The sequence below is a fragment of the Notothenia rossii genome, assembly GCF_949606895.1.
Source record: "Notothenia rossii genome assembly, chromosome: 1".
Lineage (NCBI taxonomy): Eukaryota > Metazoa > Chordata > Actinopteri > Perciformes > Nototheniidae > Notothenia > Notothenia rossii.
In genome coordinates, this window is record NC_136912.1 from 41,673,956 (window position 1) to 41,688,443 (window position 14,488).

General features: G+C 40.5%; 1 protein-coding gene across 1 annotated transcript in view; it reads left to right on the top strand.

Annotated features, from left to right (window-relative positions):
• The window catches only part of LOC307038800 (uncharacterized protein), a 79,873-nt gene extending 67,989 nt beyond the window's left edge, over positions 1 to 11,884 (top strand). The window contains exon 4 of the mRNA XM_079680476.1: positions 11,782 to 11,884. Coding sequence (XP_079536602.1) covers positions 11,782 to 11,862 — 81 coding nt within the window. The 3' untranslated portion in view covers positions 11,863 to 11,884. The remainder of the gene's footprint in view (positions 1 to 11,781) is intronic.
• The last annotated feature ends 2,604 nt before the right edge of the window (positions 11,885 to 14,488 follow it).

The following is a 14,488-nucleotide window of genomic DNA, read 5'->3' on the forward strand; positions in this document are numbered from 1 at the left end:
TTCACATCACGCTCTGCCGCTCCGACAGGGAGCTCTGCTCTGAACACCTGAACGGCCCGTTCTAACAGCTGTTCACCAGCGGTCCAGTCTGTGCCACAGTGACTCCGGACGCACAGTTAATATTAACGAACGCACCCGTAGGTAATGTAGCTGCTGAAGCTAGACCATCATGTCGGAGCAGCAGAGCCTTATTATATATCCATGAGCAGAGCCGACAGGCAGGAAGACTCGAGCACACAGCTCGTACTTCGTTATAATATATAAAAAAAGAACACCATGCGTGTCATGATGGCACATAACAGCTCACGGCTGCAGATTACTCCGGGTCCCAGCCCCCCCCAATACCCCAAAAATATTTGTATTGCAGATCTACATGAATCACACAAACGACTTATTTTGGATTCAAAACGGCGAATTTCGCCGAAAGGTGACAAGTTTGCATCACTGAACATAGACAGAGCACAACTGAAACATAACATCTGAGATGTAACAACATAATACACTCTGCGGGGATGCTTGGGATGTGAGGAGTGAGGGACACGGCTTAGAACGGGCGTGTCGCCTGGCAGGACAGGAGAGTGTGTGCACCAGTCTGCCGTGATCTATGAATTCATGTCCGTGACAATCACTGCTGCCCACAGCTGTTTTATAGAAGGAAATTCCTTCACTTCATGAAAGTGTTTTAACCACACACACCTCTACACACACATGACGGGTGTTATTTTCCCCATAAGGAACAAGTCGCTGCAAATTATCCCGCTTATTACACGGCCAAATTCTCAACAAAGTAACGAAATGACTCCCAATATTAATTTAAATGCTTTTATGGATTTAGAAAATGTTTTTATTGATTTCAAAAATAGTTGTATGTATTGATTTAAAAAATAGTTGTATGTATTGATTTAAATTGACATGCATCCGCTAAGAAAAATAGTCCGTTGTTACAGTTTTTTAAACAGTCTGAATGAAACGGCAGCTCTCAGCTGTGTATTTACACAACTAATGGCCCATCAACCACAGCTCTCTGCCCCCCTCCCCCCTTGATCTTTCTTCTCCAGCAGCTAAATTAACGGTAGGTTACTCTGAGTGACAAGCTTACAATTAGACACAACACTGTAATTGCAAGTGACCCTCAGTTAGTTGACTTTTATGTTCAACTGCTAAATTCGTTACTGATAAAAAAGGGCTTCTACTGTTCCTAATTACCTTAACACTAGAACCGCCTGAGGTTTTTGTATAGGCCTACCTAAACCCGTCAAATCCCGCTATTAGAATGCAATTTTTAACAACATAGGGTGCTACATAACACACTTTCAGGAAAAGTCACGGACTGGGAGACTTTCATATTTTATTGAAAAAAAGTTACATTGCACACACACAACACACATCACACAAATTGACCCGATTGGCGGTTCTAGTGTTAAATAAACTCACTAATTAATGAAACCAGTTCAATACGCATTATTCTTATTCTTATCATTCTTTATGAGCGCAGAAATAGTCTTAAAATCAGATCTGTTTTTTAAGTGAAATCTGACGGCAGGCAGTTAGCTCTGATCACCTATGATAAATGCGCCGCACCTAATCGCTGGCCATTCAGCCACAGACACTGTTCGAAATGGGGGGGAGCTAGGGGGAGCTTGGTTCCCCTGAAGAGGGAGGGAGCTCCCCTGATGGCTGACTTTGAGATAAAGAGGGGGAGCCCCAAACAGTCGTGCATATTTGTGTCACACAGATTAGAAATGTTGAGTTTCTGTAAATAACAGTTCTTGAAATAAATAATAGTTATTGTTCATTACAGTTTCTGAATATTTGTTTTATATTTGTGAATATGTCTGGGTGTTGCCACCTGTACGTGGCGGCGCTGCATTCTTACTTACGTTGCTATGGTTATGGCGGTGATGCCGGCGCGGTATTTGAAATGTTCATATTGATATTTTTTTAACTCTGGCTGTGTAATAAAAAAATATGGCAAAACGAAAACAGCCAAGCGTCACAGCTTTTGGATTCACAAGCAAATAAGCGAAGGAGTCTAAAAATGACAACGTGAACGGAAAACAACTTTTAGTTGGCCGGCTGTAAGCGGCGTTAGGGTCGAGCTTGACAGCTCCACACCGAGGGAGAGGCCTGCCGATGCGGAGCCTGAAGAGGCTTCAACAACGGCAACATCCGCCGACATAGTGACACCGTCTGTCAGTGGCGGCCGGCCCATAGGGGCACTAGGGGCGCCGCCCCACCTCTTCCCACATACAAAAAAAAATATTTAAAAAAATCTTAAATTAAAAAAAATATATAAAAAAATATATATATTTCAAAAATATATATATTTTATATTTTTTATTTTTAATGAACAAGGTAAATATCACACAATTGGTATCAATAAAATGTATAATCTACAATAAAATCTTGTTTAAAATTGTGTTACGATGTCTGAAGTTACTGATAAGTCACATGTTTCCTGCCTGGCCTTGCCCTTGGCATTAGTTTATCATTACGGGGCGCTGCCCCCGAGCCAAACAGCAGCAACCAGCACGTTGCAAAAGTCTCAATAGTAAACTGTGCCGCCGAAACATAATTTCAGCCAATCAGCGCGGTCAAATATTTTTGTCACGAGAGCGCTCACGTTGGCGTCCACGTTGCTTACGTGCGTTGACGTGAGTTGTTTTTTAGACTCGTGAGGAACTGGGGTAGTATCTATAGCAGAGGTGCCCAGTACGTCGACCGCGGTCGGGGGCAATGCTGGTAGATCGCGAGTCATTCATAAAAATAAAAAATCCAGCTCCGTTAAAATAGACAAAACAGCTTTTGATTCCTCCTCCCTTGGCCTCCCTGCCACTTAATTCAGGAGTTTACTTGATTGACAGAAAAAGCGACCTATTGCTTTCCAGTCTGTTAACCCAGAATGCAAAGCGATACAAAATCAGTCAAGTGCCGGGAGAGACAAACAACAAAATGAGTGCGGGAACGAGCAAAAAGCTAAAGACATACCACTTCCACACAGAATGGGAGGGAGAATCTTTTTTTGTGATGTCACATTCAAAGGTTATTTGCCTTATTTGTAAAGCAAGCGTCGCTCTGCCAAAGAAAGGTAACGTGGAGAGGCATTATCGGAGTGTTCACAAGGCATATGACAGCGACTTCCCTCCGAGTAGCGAGTTGAGAAAGAGAAAGGTCATGTATTATTGCTACACAAACATTATCTCTTAGTCTTAGTGTCACCAACTCGTTTCTAACATGCAAAAAGACAAACAAATGCGTCTATGGTCGGTGTATTTTCTATCTTTCCAATCCAGAAGAGATCTCTCTCTCCCCCGTCTGTTTGCAAGGGGGCGGGGCAGTTTACACACACGCAGCTGCTACATGCAGCAACACACGGAGGAGATGGTGGAGAGAAGCGCTCCAAGGTGTGGTTACATGTTACCCGTCTTGAGGTGGACAATGCTCGTCACCAAAAGTGTTTAGCATGTAAGGGCGGTAACACGAGCAATTTGTCTAAACATTTAGCAAAAGTGCACCACATTCAGACGGAGGAATGCACCGGGTTCGACTGTCTTTCTCGTAGCTCTGTAGCCCCATCCACGAGTGACGTTTCCACGTCAGGTGTTATGTATGCGAGCAGCAACACACGGAGTTAACTACATTATACAAACATGGGTTAATGATTAGACTTAGTAACTGAGTTATTTATTTTGTTAAAGTTTCAGCTATTCTGTTTACAGTTCTGTCATCACATTATTTAATACGATTTGTTAAAACATTGTTGTTTCTTTTGATGTGAAATATTATTTATTTAATTCAAATAAAAAGCAATGTTAATTTTGTTCACAATTTGTTCAGTTAATTTAATATGTATTTTTGAATCAAGTATTCATCTTTATTGTCTTCATTGTTAGTTTCCACATGCCTAAAACAACCTCAAACTAAATCTAAAAGTTGATGGCTAAATAAGAGCGTTTGAGAAATTGTGCAAGGCACACAGCAGTAGTCCGAATAGTCAATTAATCGTTTCATTAATCTATAGATTAATCGATAATCAAATTAGTCGTTTGTTGCAGCCCTATTGTAGTTATCCCATGTAAAAATAAAACGTGTTATTCAGCAACCCTTGCAGTTTGGGATTTTATTTTTGGTTGGTAGACCTCGGTTAGCTGGTCATTTCAAAAGTAGCTCACCAGCCAAAAAAGTGTGGGCACCCCTGATCTATAGTAACGTAGTGTAGGCGGAGCCGTGACGTCATCTTCAATGAGCTCCCCAGAAAAACAACACAGCCGTTAGCTCTTAGCATTCAGAGCTCACAGCTCTTCATATCTGTTCAGAAACTAGACAAAAGTTAAACAAGTACAAACCACATACTGTCTGTTTCATGGCGAATACAGTCGCTGGTTTATTTATGTCTGTATAGGCCGTTGTTGTGAGTGTGGACGGTCGGAGCATTTACAACGTTAGCTTAGCCAAATCTCCATTAGAAAACATGCATTTTAAAAGGTTTTTCGCCTTCCGTCTGTCTGCAGACTTGTCAAAGCCTTCATTCATGGTTTTTACTATCCGGTATCAGTATGTTGTTACTTCGGCATCATTTTGAAACGTGTATTACAATTAAATCACGGTCAAATATGTTCATCTTGTTGTAGTTGTAGCCCCCTTGACAGCGATTCTCTCTCTAGTTTTAGACTGCGGTCAAGCCAGCCTCCACTCGGAAAAATACCTTTTTTAAAAGACCTTTGGGGACAGGGATTATAGCTCATATATGAGACTTCAAAGGTATTTTATTTTGAAACTACATCAGAATGTCCTGATTTCTTCTGAGTGACTAGATGGGATGTCCTGCTATCACCCTGAAGTGAAATGAGTCTTTGATACTGGACAGTTTTTGTTTTATTCTCATCTAAACACAGAGGGATGATTTTTTTTGACTCTACCGTAATGCATAGGATATTCGCGCACCGCAATATCACGTGAGGGCTGGCTTGACTAGGTTTTCCCGAGTGGAGGCTGGCTTGACCGCAGTTAGTTTAGCATACTCAGCCCGACTCAGCCTGGTTGTTCCTGGCCCTAGAACCACGATTTTATGGGGCTATTACATCACCAGAAGTCCAAATTTAAGGGGTCATTTCTCCCAAAAAAAAGGTTTTTACTCACTATATCAACAGCTCCACCAAAAATATTTTCCACCAGCCGCCACTGCCGTCTGTATTAGTAGAAGAGTGTTTTTATAGCAATTGATCGCATCCGCGCTGCTGTGCCAGTCAACAGAGCGTGCGTGTGACATAATTAGTAGCAGGATGTGCTCTGAAAAATAGCGCTCCCCGAAAGCAAATGGATCATTCGAAAACTGACAGAGCTCCCTCTATACAAATCAAACTGTAGAAGGTGTGAAAGCACCTATTGTTTTAAATAATGGTCGGAATGTGACCTGTGAGCCTTCTGAATTACCGTGGGACAGCACATTCTAAACTAAAATGTTCAATCAATAAAGTAACATCTTATCTTATCTTAATAATATCTTCATATTAATAATAATAATAAATCATACAGTATGTGTCCGAAAGGGAGCAGGAGCAAGCAAACACAAAAATATACTGCATATTAAAGCAAACGATTGTAAAGGTTAGAGTATGAGCATAACAAATAAAGAAGTGTAATGTAAACATTTACATTATGATTATTTAATATATAAAGACTATATATTATTGAATTACAATATTAGATATACTTTAGTTGATCTAAAATATTGATGTGTTCAAATGCTCTTCAAAACACAACTGAAAGTCCATTAAACTTGTCTTTCTGTATTTGTGAATGAAGCGCCATCTCCTGGTTAAAACCTGAAATTGAAAATCTGGCAACGCCCTCTTGGAAAATAGTGGGAGGGCTTAACATTCCTCTATACTGGTCTTTGGCAGGTAGTAGGCAGGAAGCTGTAAACTGGAGTCCGAAATTCAGTGCTACATCTGTATGCCAGCAGCTCGCGGATCCAGTAATGAGTGACCCGACAGTAAAACTAAACATATCTATAACTAGTTTAGGTAGTTTGAGAGGTAATTAAAATAGCTACGTGTGATATTCTAACCTGAAGTGTGTGTTTTGTCCGCTCAATGCTGCATGTGATCATGCAGTGCTGCGTGTCGACTCGTCAGCAGCAGCTGATCTCTCTCTCCCGTCAGATTAGACTTCACTCGCGTTTATGTCCATATTGATTAGATCTAGCTAGTTCTAGCTAATGAAAGGACTACCTGCTAATTAAAAGACACCTAAACAATAAATGTCGCTATGCAACTGGGTGAGGCCACAAAGTATAGCGCAGCATTATGCATTTGTTTACATGCCCACCGGAACCCCGAGGCATTACCAACAGATCAACGCACAATCAACCGGTACAGGACATCTCTTTCTCCACATTAAGTGTTAGACATTAGAATTGACTATTCTTGTCTGTCACATACTCTTCTTGTCTGTCACATAAGTGGCGCAACTGAAGCGGTATTGTGCTAAAGGGAAATTATTGTGACCGAAGAGATTTCGATTTGCCGGCCAACGGGAACTCTGACGTCGCCATTTTGTATGCTTCGCGGATGCGCTCGGCTCCTCTCGACTGCTGCTCGGGTCTGCTCGGTCAGCTTCCGGATGAGGAGGCATTTGTTCGACCAACTTACAGTTCCGTAATTTTCGGACTATAAACCGCGCCTTTTTCCCCATTTTTCGACCCTGCGGCTTATATAACGGTGCGGCTAATCTATGGATTTTTACAGCTAACGGCCACTAGGGGACCTCCTAAATCTATGGATTTTACAGGTTACAGTCCACCACCTTTAACTCTATGGGCTCCAGCAGGAAAAGCTGGAGGCCGGAAAAGAGTGAGACAGGTAGCGCGCAAATGTAAAAGTGGACCCGAGTGTGGTACGAGAGACAGAACGAGAGCAAGACAGACAGACATTACGAGAGCGAGACAGTTTGTCCCCGTACCACTGGTTGAAAACCACTGCTGTAGATCACTGCCGGTACGTGCGGTGGGAGCGCACCGTTTAAGTTTGTAAGTTGAAAAGTTTGTGTGTCTGAAACGCTATGTGATACAGTACAGTTTACACAGCACAGTACATGTTCTGTAGCTACTATTGCACTAAATGGTAACACTTGAATACGTTATGCAAATATGCAACTGGTTTGTTGAAATGTTAATAAAATGGGAGCTTCCTCAAACAGCCATCTCTTTCCCGACAATCCCCTCTGTGCACGAACCCTTACATATGGTAATTAAACATTAAAACACCTGCGGTTTATCGTCCAGTGCGGCTTATATATGTACACATCATTCAATTTAGCTGCTGCGGCTTATATTCAGGTGCGCCTTATAGTCCGAAAATTACGGTAGATAACATTACAAACATTTTTAACAGGGGCCATAATAGTGTACATAATGTTTGTTTTGCCAGTAACAACTGAATGTAATGTTTTCTACTTTTTTACATCTGATGAAGGCATTTGCCTTCATCAGATGGAAAGTATCTTGACCAACAACTTAAGTATTTATTATAGCTATGCAGGGTATGCAAGCGAGCAAACACAAACAAGAACAAACAAACAAGTGAAATGAAGAATAAAACTGAAATTGTAAAATATAATATTGTGCTGGTTCATCTCATAATTCAGTCTATAGAATGCACCAGACAGCATCTAAGACCTGCAAAAATCTAAATGTTCTAGGGGGAGGTCCCCCAAACCCTTCGTGGCATTTCGTCCGCATGCATTTTTCAGGGCAATCTCTATTGGGCTCAGGGCCATCTGTAAATTAGCTTAGATGGCCCACAGGGCCATCTCCCAAAATCCTTAATGTCATGCACTGATGTGTGAATAATAGGAAGATGAATCCACGAGGATATCCATCCAGGACTTATGATCCAGGACCACAGCCACGACCCAAGATCCAGGACTCGCGATCCATGACACAGGACCGCAGGATCATCCATGACTCCGGATCCCGGCGTATATAAACACCAAAAAGAAAGACATTTGGGGAAGCTGGGTTAATCGGAACATGAGAGTACACAGGTATAGACAGAGAGAAGGAAGAAGTAAGATGTCCCCCGACAAACTAAGCCTATATCAGCAAAACTAGGGGCTGAATCTAATCAGCCCTAACTATAAGCTTTATCAAAAGGGAAGGTCTTAAGCGCACTCTTAAAAACGGATAGGTTGTCTGCCGCCTGAACACAAACTGGAAGCTGATTCCACAAAAGTGGAGCTTGATAAGAAAAGGCTCTGGCTCCCATTGTACCGGCGCTGTTAAACACGACCCATTTGGTCGTGTTTAACATAAAAAAAATGTAAGGTCATCCACGTCTTTAAGTCCTTGAGGCAGTCTTGAATTTTATTTAGATGATTAATTTCATCAGGCTTGATTGATAAATATAGTTGAGTATCATCCGCATAACAATGAAAGTTTACAGAATGATTCCTTATAATATTGCCTAACGGAAGCATAGTGTGAACAAAATAGGTCCAAGCACTGAGCCCTGTGGCACTCCATGGCTAACTTTGGTTTGCATGGAAGATTCATCGTTGACACGTACAAACTGAGAGCGTTCAGATAGATAGGACCTAAACCAGCTTAAAGCAGTTCCCTGTATGCCAACTAAGTGCTCTAGTCTTTGCAATAGGATATCATGGTCGATAGTATCAAATGCAGCACTAAGATCGAGCAAGACAAGAATAGAGACAAGTCCCTTGTCTGAGGCTATTAGAATTTCATTTGTGACTTTAACCAGAGCTGTCTCTGTGCTATGATGTGTTCTAAAGCCAGAGTGAAAATCTTCAAATAAATCATAGTTTTTTAAGTAATCACACAGCTGTTTTGCGACTGCTTTCTCAATAATTTTTGAGAGGAACGGAAGATTAGAAATAGGTCTATAGTTGGCTAAAACCTCTGGATCGAGGTTGTGCTTTTTAAGAAGCGGTTTTATCACTGCTACTTTGAATGATTGTGGAACATAGCCTGATAATAAAGACATATTCATAATATTTAATAAAGAAGTGCTAATTAATGGAAAAACTTATTTTAACAGCTTAGTTGGAATCGGGTCTAAGATACACGTTGATGGTTTAGAAGAGAGAATCATTGAATTACATTTTTTAAGGTTTATGGCTGAAAAGCATTCTAGTTTACTATCTAGTGTAATATTAGAACTTAGGTTTCCGGGAGCTGTTGATAATACTACTACTACAAAGGCAAGAGGTCATTGATTTTGTTTCTAAGAGTAACAATTTTATCGTTAAAAAAGCACATAAAATCATGACTACTGAGTGCTATGGGAATAGAAGGCTCAATCGAGCTGTGGCTCTCTGTCAGCCTGGCTACAGTGCTGAAAAGAAATCTTGCATTATTCTTATTCTCATCTATTAATGAAGAGTAGTAGGCTGCTCTCGCTTTACGCAGTGCTTTCTTATATTCATTGAGAGTAATATGCCAAATTAAACGAGATTCTTCAAGTTTAGTGGAACGCCATATCCTTTCAAGTTATCTCGACTTTTGCTTTATTTTGCGGGTTTCGGCATTATTCCATGGAGCTAATCTATGTTTTATTTTCTTCTTTTTCAAAAGATCAACAGAGTCTAATTTTATTCACAGCGCATCTGTAGCACTATCAACAACATGATCAATTTGGGGTGGTGTACATTTTGTATAAGTTTCCTCCCTTACATGCAGACATGCTATCGAGTTAAGTATTGGTGGAATCTCTTCCTTAAATTTGGCTATAGCACTAACAGATAGGTTTCTGCTGCAGGAGCTTTTGGCTAATGCTTTGTAGTCTAGTAACAGTACTTCAAAAGTTACTAAGAAATGGTCGGATAAAGCAGGATTATGCGGTTCGACTAATAGTTGCTCAATTTCAATACCATAAGTCAGAACAAGGTCGAGAGTGTGATTATAGCAGTGGGTTGGTTTATTTACACTCTGACAGAAACCAACAGAATCTAATATAGAGTTAAATGCAACAGTAAGGCTATTTTTATCATCGTCAACATGAATATTAAAGTCACCTACGATAATTACTTTATCTGTTTTAAGTACCAAAGTTGATAAAAACTCAGAGAATTCTGATAAGAATTCTGAATAAGGACCTGGTGCACGGTACACTGTAACAAATAAGATTGGCTGCAAAGTTTTCCAGGTCGGATGCGTAAGACTAAAAACGAGGCTTTCAAAGGAGGTATAATTAAATTTTTGTTTAGTATTGATAAGTAAACTTGAGTCAAAGATTGCTGCAACTCCACCTCCTCGGCCCGTGCCTCGGGCAATATGAGTATTGATATGGCTGGGTGGAGTGGCCTCATTTATGCTGACATATTCTTCATGTCTCAACCAAGTTTCAGTGAGACAGCATATATCAATATTATAATCTGATATTAAATCATTTACCAATATTGCTTTAGATGCTAGAGATCTTATGTTTAAGAGACCACATTTAATCTTCCTGTTTTGTTGCACTGTAGTAGTTGTTACATTTACTCTCCTCGGTTCCCCTCCTCAGTCCTCCGCTCGCATCTCCTGAGGGCGGCACCAAGTTTCGAGGAGAGGAGTCGAGGATAGGAGTCGAGGAGGGGAAACTTGAGTATTGAGAAACCTCTTATTGTCTCTCTCTCTGCCTGCTGGTCTGCTCTACACGGCTGGGAGCAATCTCCAATCAACCACACCTGCAACTAGTGATGGCAGTTTGACACTGAAGCTTCGAACGGAGCTTCAACCCTGGACTTCCTATTCCATAGAAGCAGTGCTTCGAAGCTTGCTTCAAATCACGTGACATGTGACGTCCGAAGCAGCAACTGCTTCAAATCACGTGACATGTGACGTCCGAACCAGCAACTGCTTCATTTCCTGAATGAATCAACTCACTGGATCGCCGTCCAATCAGGTGATTCAATGCACTGCCTCGTCTCAATTCTGACAGGTGACAGGTTGAAACAGTTTCAAATTTGAGCGCTTCAACACTTTATAACCGCTCTAAACAATGCGCAATGTGTGGGTTGTTGTCGTAGTTTGCATTGTTGCTGTTGAGTTGTTGTTGGCATTGCATTTGAATTGGATCATTATAGAGCAAGCCAGGAAGAAAAATAGGTCGTTCTGGCTCGTGAAACACTTCGAAATGTGGAGAAGTTGTGAACAAAAAGACAATTAGTAATATAAAAACACTTTGATGGTCTAAGGAATTGATAGCCCAGTGGATAGAGCCGGCGGCCAGGATGCGGCGATATCTTCCGCGCAGCTGGTTCAAAGCTCGGAATAGTTAAACTTTTAATCATTGCTTTTCAACTTTAATACTTTAATAACTGATAAAAGGCCCTCTCCGCCCAAAAAAATGTCAAGCACTCTCTAGTCTCTTCTCAATAACCCAATACACACTATTATCAATCTTTAATTGCAAATAGAACATGATATTCAGTCTTAGTGTGTGTGTGTGTATCGAATATTTTTCAAGGCAAAGATGCGTTAAACCCACTGCAGCCTTGCACTTCACCAGGAGAGGTCGCTGTAACTGAAGCTTCGAGAAATTAACCTATTTCCGACACAATTGTCCAAGTGGTTTGACGCTTCATTCAAAGCTTCATTTTGCCATCACTACCTGCAACCTGCTCATCAGCCACACTATGAAAGCCTGCAGCCTGCACTCATTCCCTGCCGGATTGTTGCCGTGAACGGTTTGTTGCGTGCCGCTCTAGCTTTTTACCAGCATATTCTTTAACAACTTTGCCTGCTTTGCCTCACACTCATTGTTATGTCTCTCCTAGGAGGAATCCAAGGCCTTCCACACTTCCAAGACCAGTCAGGCCTCTCCACCCTGGAACAACTGTTTCCCAGTGCTGCCATAACCAACCTCCACTCCCAGTTCCCCTTTTCTAATAAACAAATGTTACTTTCACCAGCTGAATCCAATTCATCCTTTTACATGTGTTAATAGTCAAATTCCAATAGTTAAGTAAACTATCAAAATCATCCTAATGACCACAATGGTCAGTAATGTAAAAATATTTTTGTAAATTGTTACCACAGAACATTTGCATAATGTTTTAAACATAAAGCATGTTATCCTTCTCTGAAATAAGAACATTCTGGCAACATAAACAAACTTGCAGCTGAAAACATTTTAAGAACAGTGGGGCATAATGTTCTAACAATGTTATCAAAAACATTTTAAGAATGTTTTTAGAGAACGTTATCCTACCTTTCAGAAGAACATTCTGGGAACCAAAACAAAATCTTCTGCTGAAAACGTTTTAAGAATAGTAGGGCATAATGTTCTAACAATGTTATCAACAACATCTTAAGAAGGTTATCACCAAACATTTTAAGAATGTTTTTAGAGAACGTTATCCTACCTTTCAGAAGAACATTCTGGGAACCAAACAAAAACTTCCCGCTGAAAACGTTTTAAGAATAGGAGGGCATAATGTTCTAACAATGTTATCACCAAACATTTTAAGAAAGTTTTTAGAGAACGTTATCCTACCTTTCAGAAGAACGTTCTGAGAACCAAAAGAAAACTTCCCGCTGAAAACATTCCTAGAACAATGAATGTAACATTCTCAGAATGTTTTTAGAACCAACAATTTCTAGCTGGGTACCCGGGGGCGGGGGCTCCCGCAACATCTTGCAAGAAACAGCGTCTGAGGGCTTCTTAACATTTAACAAACTATGAATGTGTCATACCCACTTAACGGGAAGAAACTCAGCTACCTGACGATATGAACAATTTTTACCGAAACAAAACACAAGTCTAACGCCGAGCCTCTGAATTAGCACTAAGCGAAAGAGTGCTAACGCACTTAGCACTTAACTCACGGTAGAAATATGTTATACTTCATCGGTTCTGCACAAACAAGATATCACCTGAAAGCTGAGATTCCACAGATTCCAATGGTATAAGTATCATCACTCCACGACCAGACGAAGGCGAAACCAGACAACACACAACTTCGCTTTGCGTAGCCAAAACGGCAAATACGTCTTACCTTTGCTGTTTTCTGATGAAAGTTGTGTTCAATGGCATTAAAACGCATACAAATGCTGCTGAAGGTTAATCCAATCTCTCTGTGTCACTTTGAAATAATTACTGATAATCCATCATCCTATTTATGGCAATAATCATATTTTTCATATATAGAGTGTGACGGAGCTTCCGGTTTTGGACAAACTGCGTGCGCATCACTCTCAATCCTCAATGGTAATGTTTAGATGGATTTAGGAACTTCCCCTCGATTCTATAGAGTGGCAAAGTCCCTCCCCTTCCGGTGCACCTCCATGGGACCTTATTTCGGAAAAATTATGTATTGAAGTCAATGGAGACAGAAAGATTATCTTTCGATCCCGATTACACATATGTTGTTTTTCAATTTAAAAGATAATTATGCAAGTCAAAAACAAAATAATGTGTCGTAAAACTGTGAAGTAACACATTTTTTTGTGTGAAACACTCAATGAACTATATCTCTGGTCTCGCACAACAACACACGTCACCAAGATGGCCGTCACTACTATCTTGCCAAAAAAAGGGATTGACTACCCTCACTGTCACCACAATGAAACACGTCCAGAAGAATGTCATGCAAAGCTGCCTCCCTTCCTTTGATTCTCTCTGAACTGCCTGATCTTTTTAATGTTTAATGTCAACCATTTGTGCAGATAGCATGAAGTAGAAAAGATTGCCGATGCTAATGTAGCGTTAGCGTTAACATTTCTCCCCCGGGCTTAAATGGTGTATTAGAGAATGATCCAACCCAGACTCACAAAAACGTGTAATAACTACGTTGGTCCACAACTTGGGACGTAGTATTTCTACAAAAACGCCTCTGAAATTATAAGATCCCTACGTTTTTTTTCACCATTCATTTCCAATGGCTGGCGTCTATGTCACGTGATCTTCAAATTTCATGTCCAATCTATGGCAGACATTCGTTTTATTCTTGGTGGAAAATGCCTATTTTAAGGTTAGTTTGGCCATTAAAATGCATTTTCATGTCATTTGATGCGAGAAATATGAGTTGTTGTTTCAGATTATGTGTGCAGTGGATGTACATTATCTTTAGTTTGCTAGTTATTATGAAGATTACTTCAGGAAATTGTGTCAAAACGTTTTCATTGTTACCAAGGTGGTTGCTAGGGACGCTGCTATAGATATTATTTCTGTTATGTTACATTACATTACATTGCATTTAGCTGACGCTTTTATCCAAAGCGACTTACAATAAGTGCATTCGACCAGGAAGATACAACCTTGAAGAAAACAGAATCATATAAGTACATCAGGTTTCATAGAGCCAAACATTTCAAGTGCTACTCAACTGGCTTTAGATAAGCCAGCCCTTTATTAGTATATAAGTGCTTTGTTAGTAATTAAATCGCTCGAAGTGGAGTCTAAAGATATGAGTTTACAGTCTGCGCTGTTGTGTAACTGTTTAATGGTGTTATCTTTATTGCTACCCCCTTCCCCGTCAATGT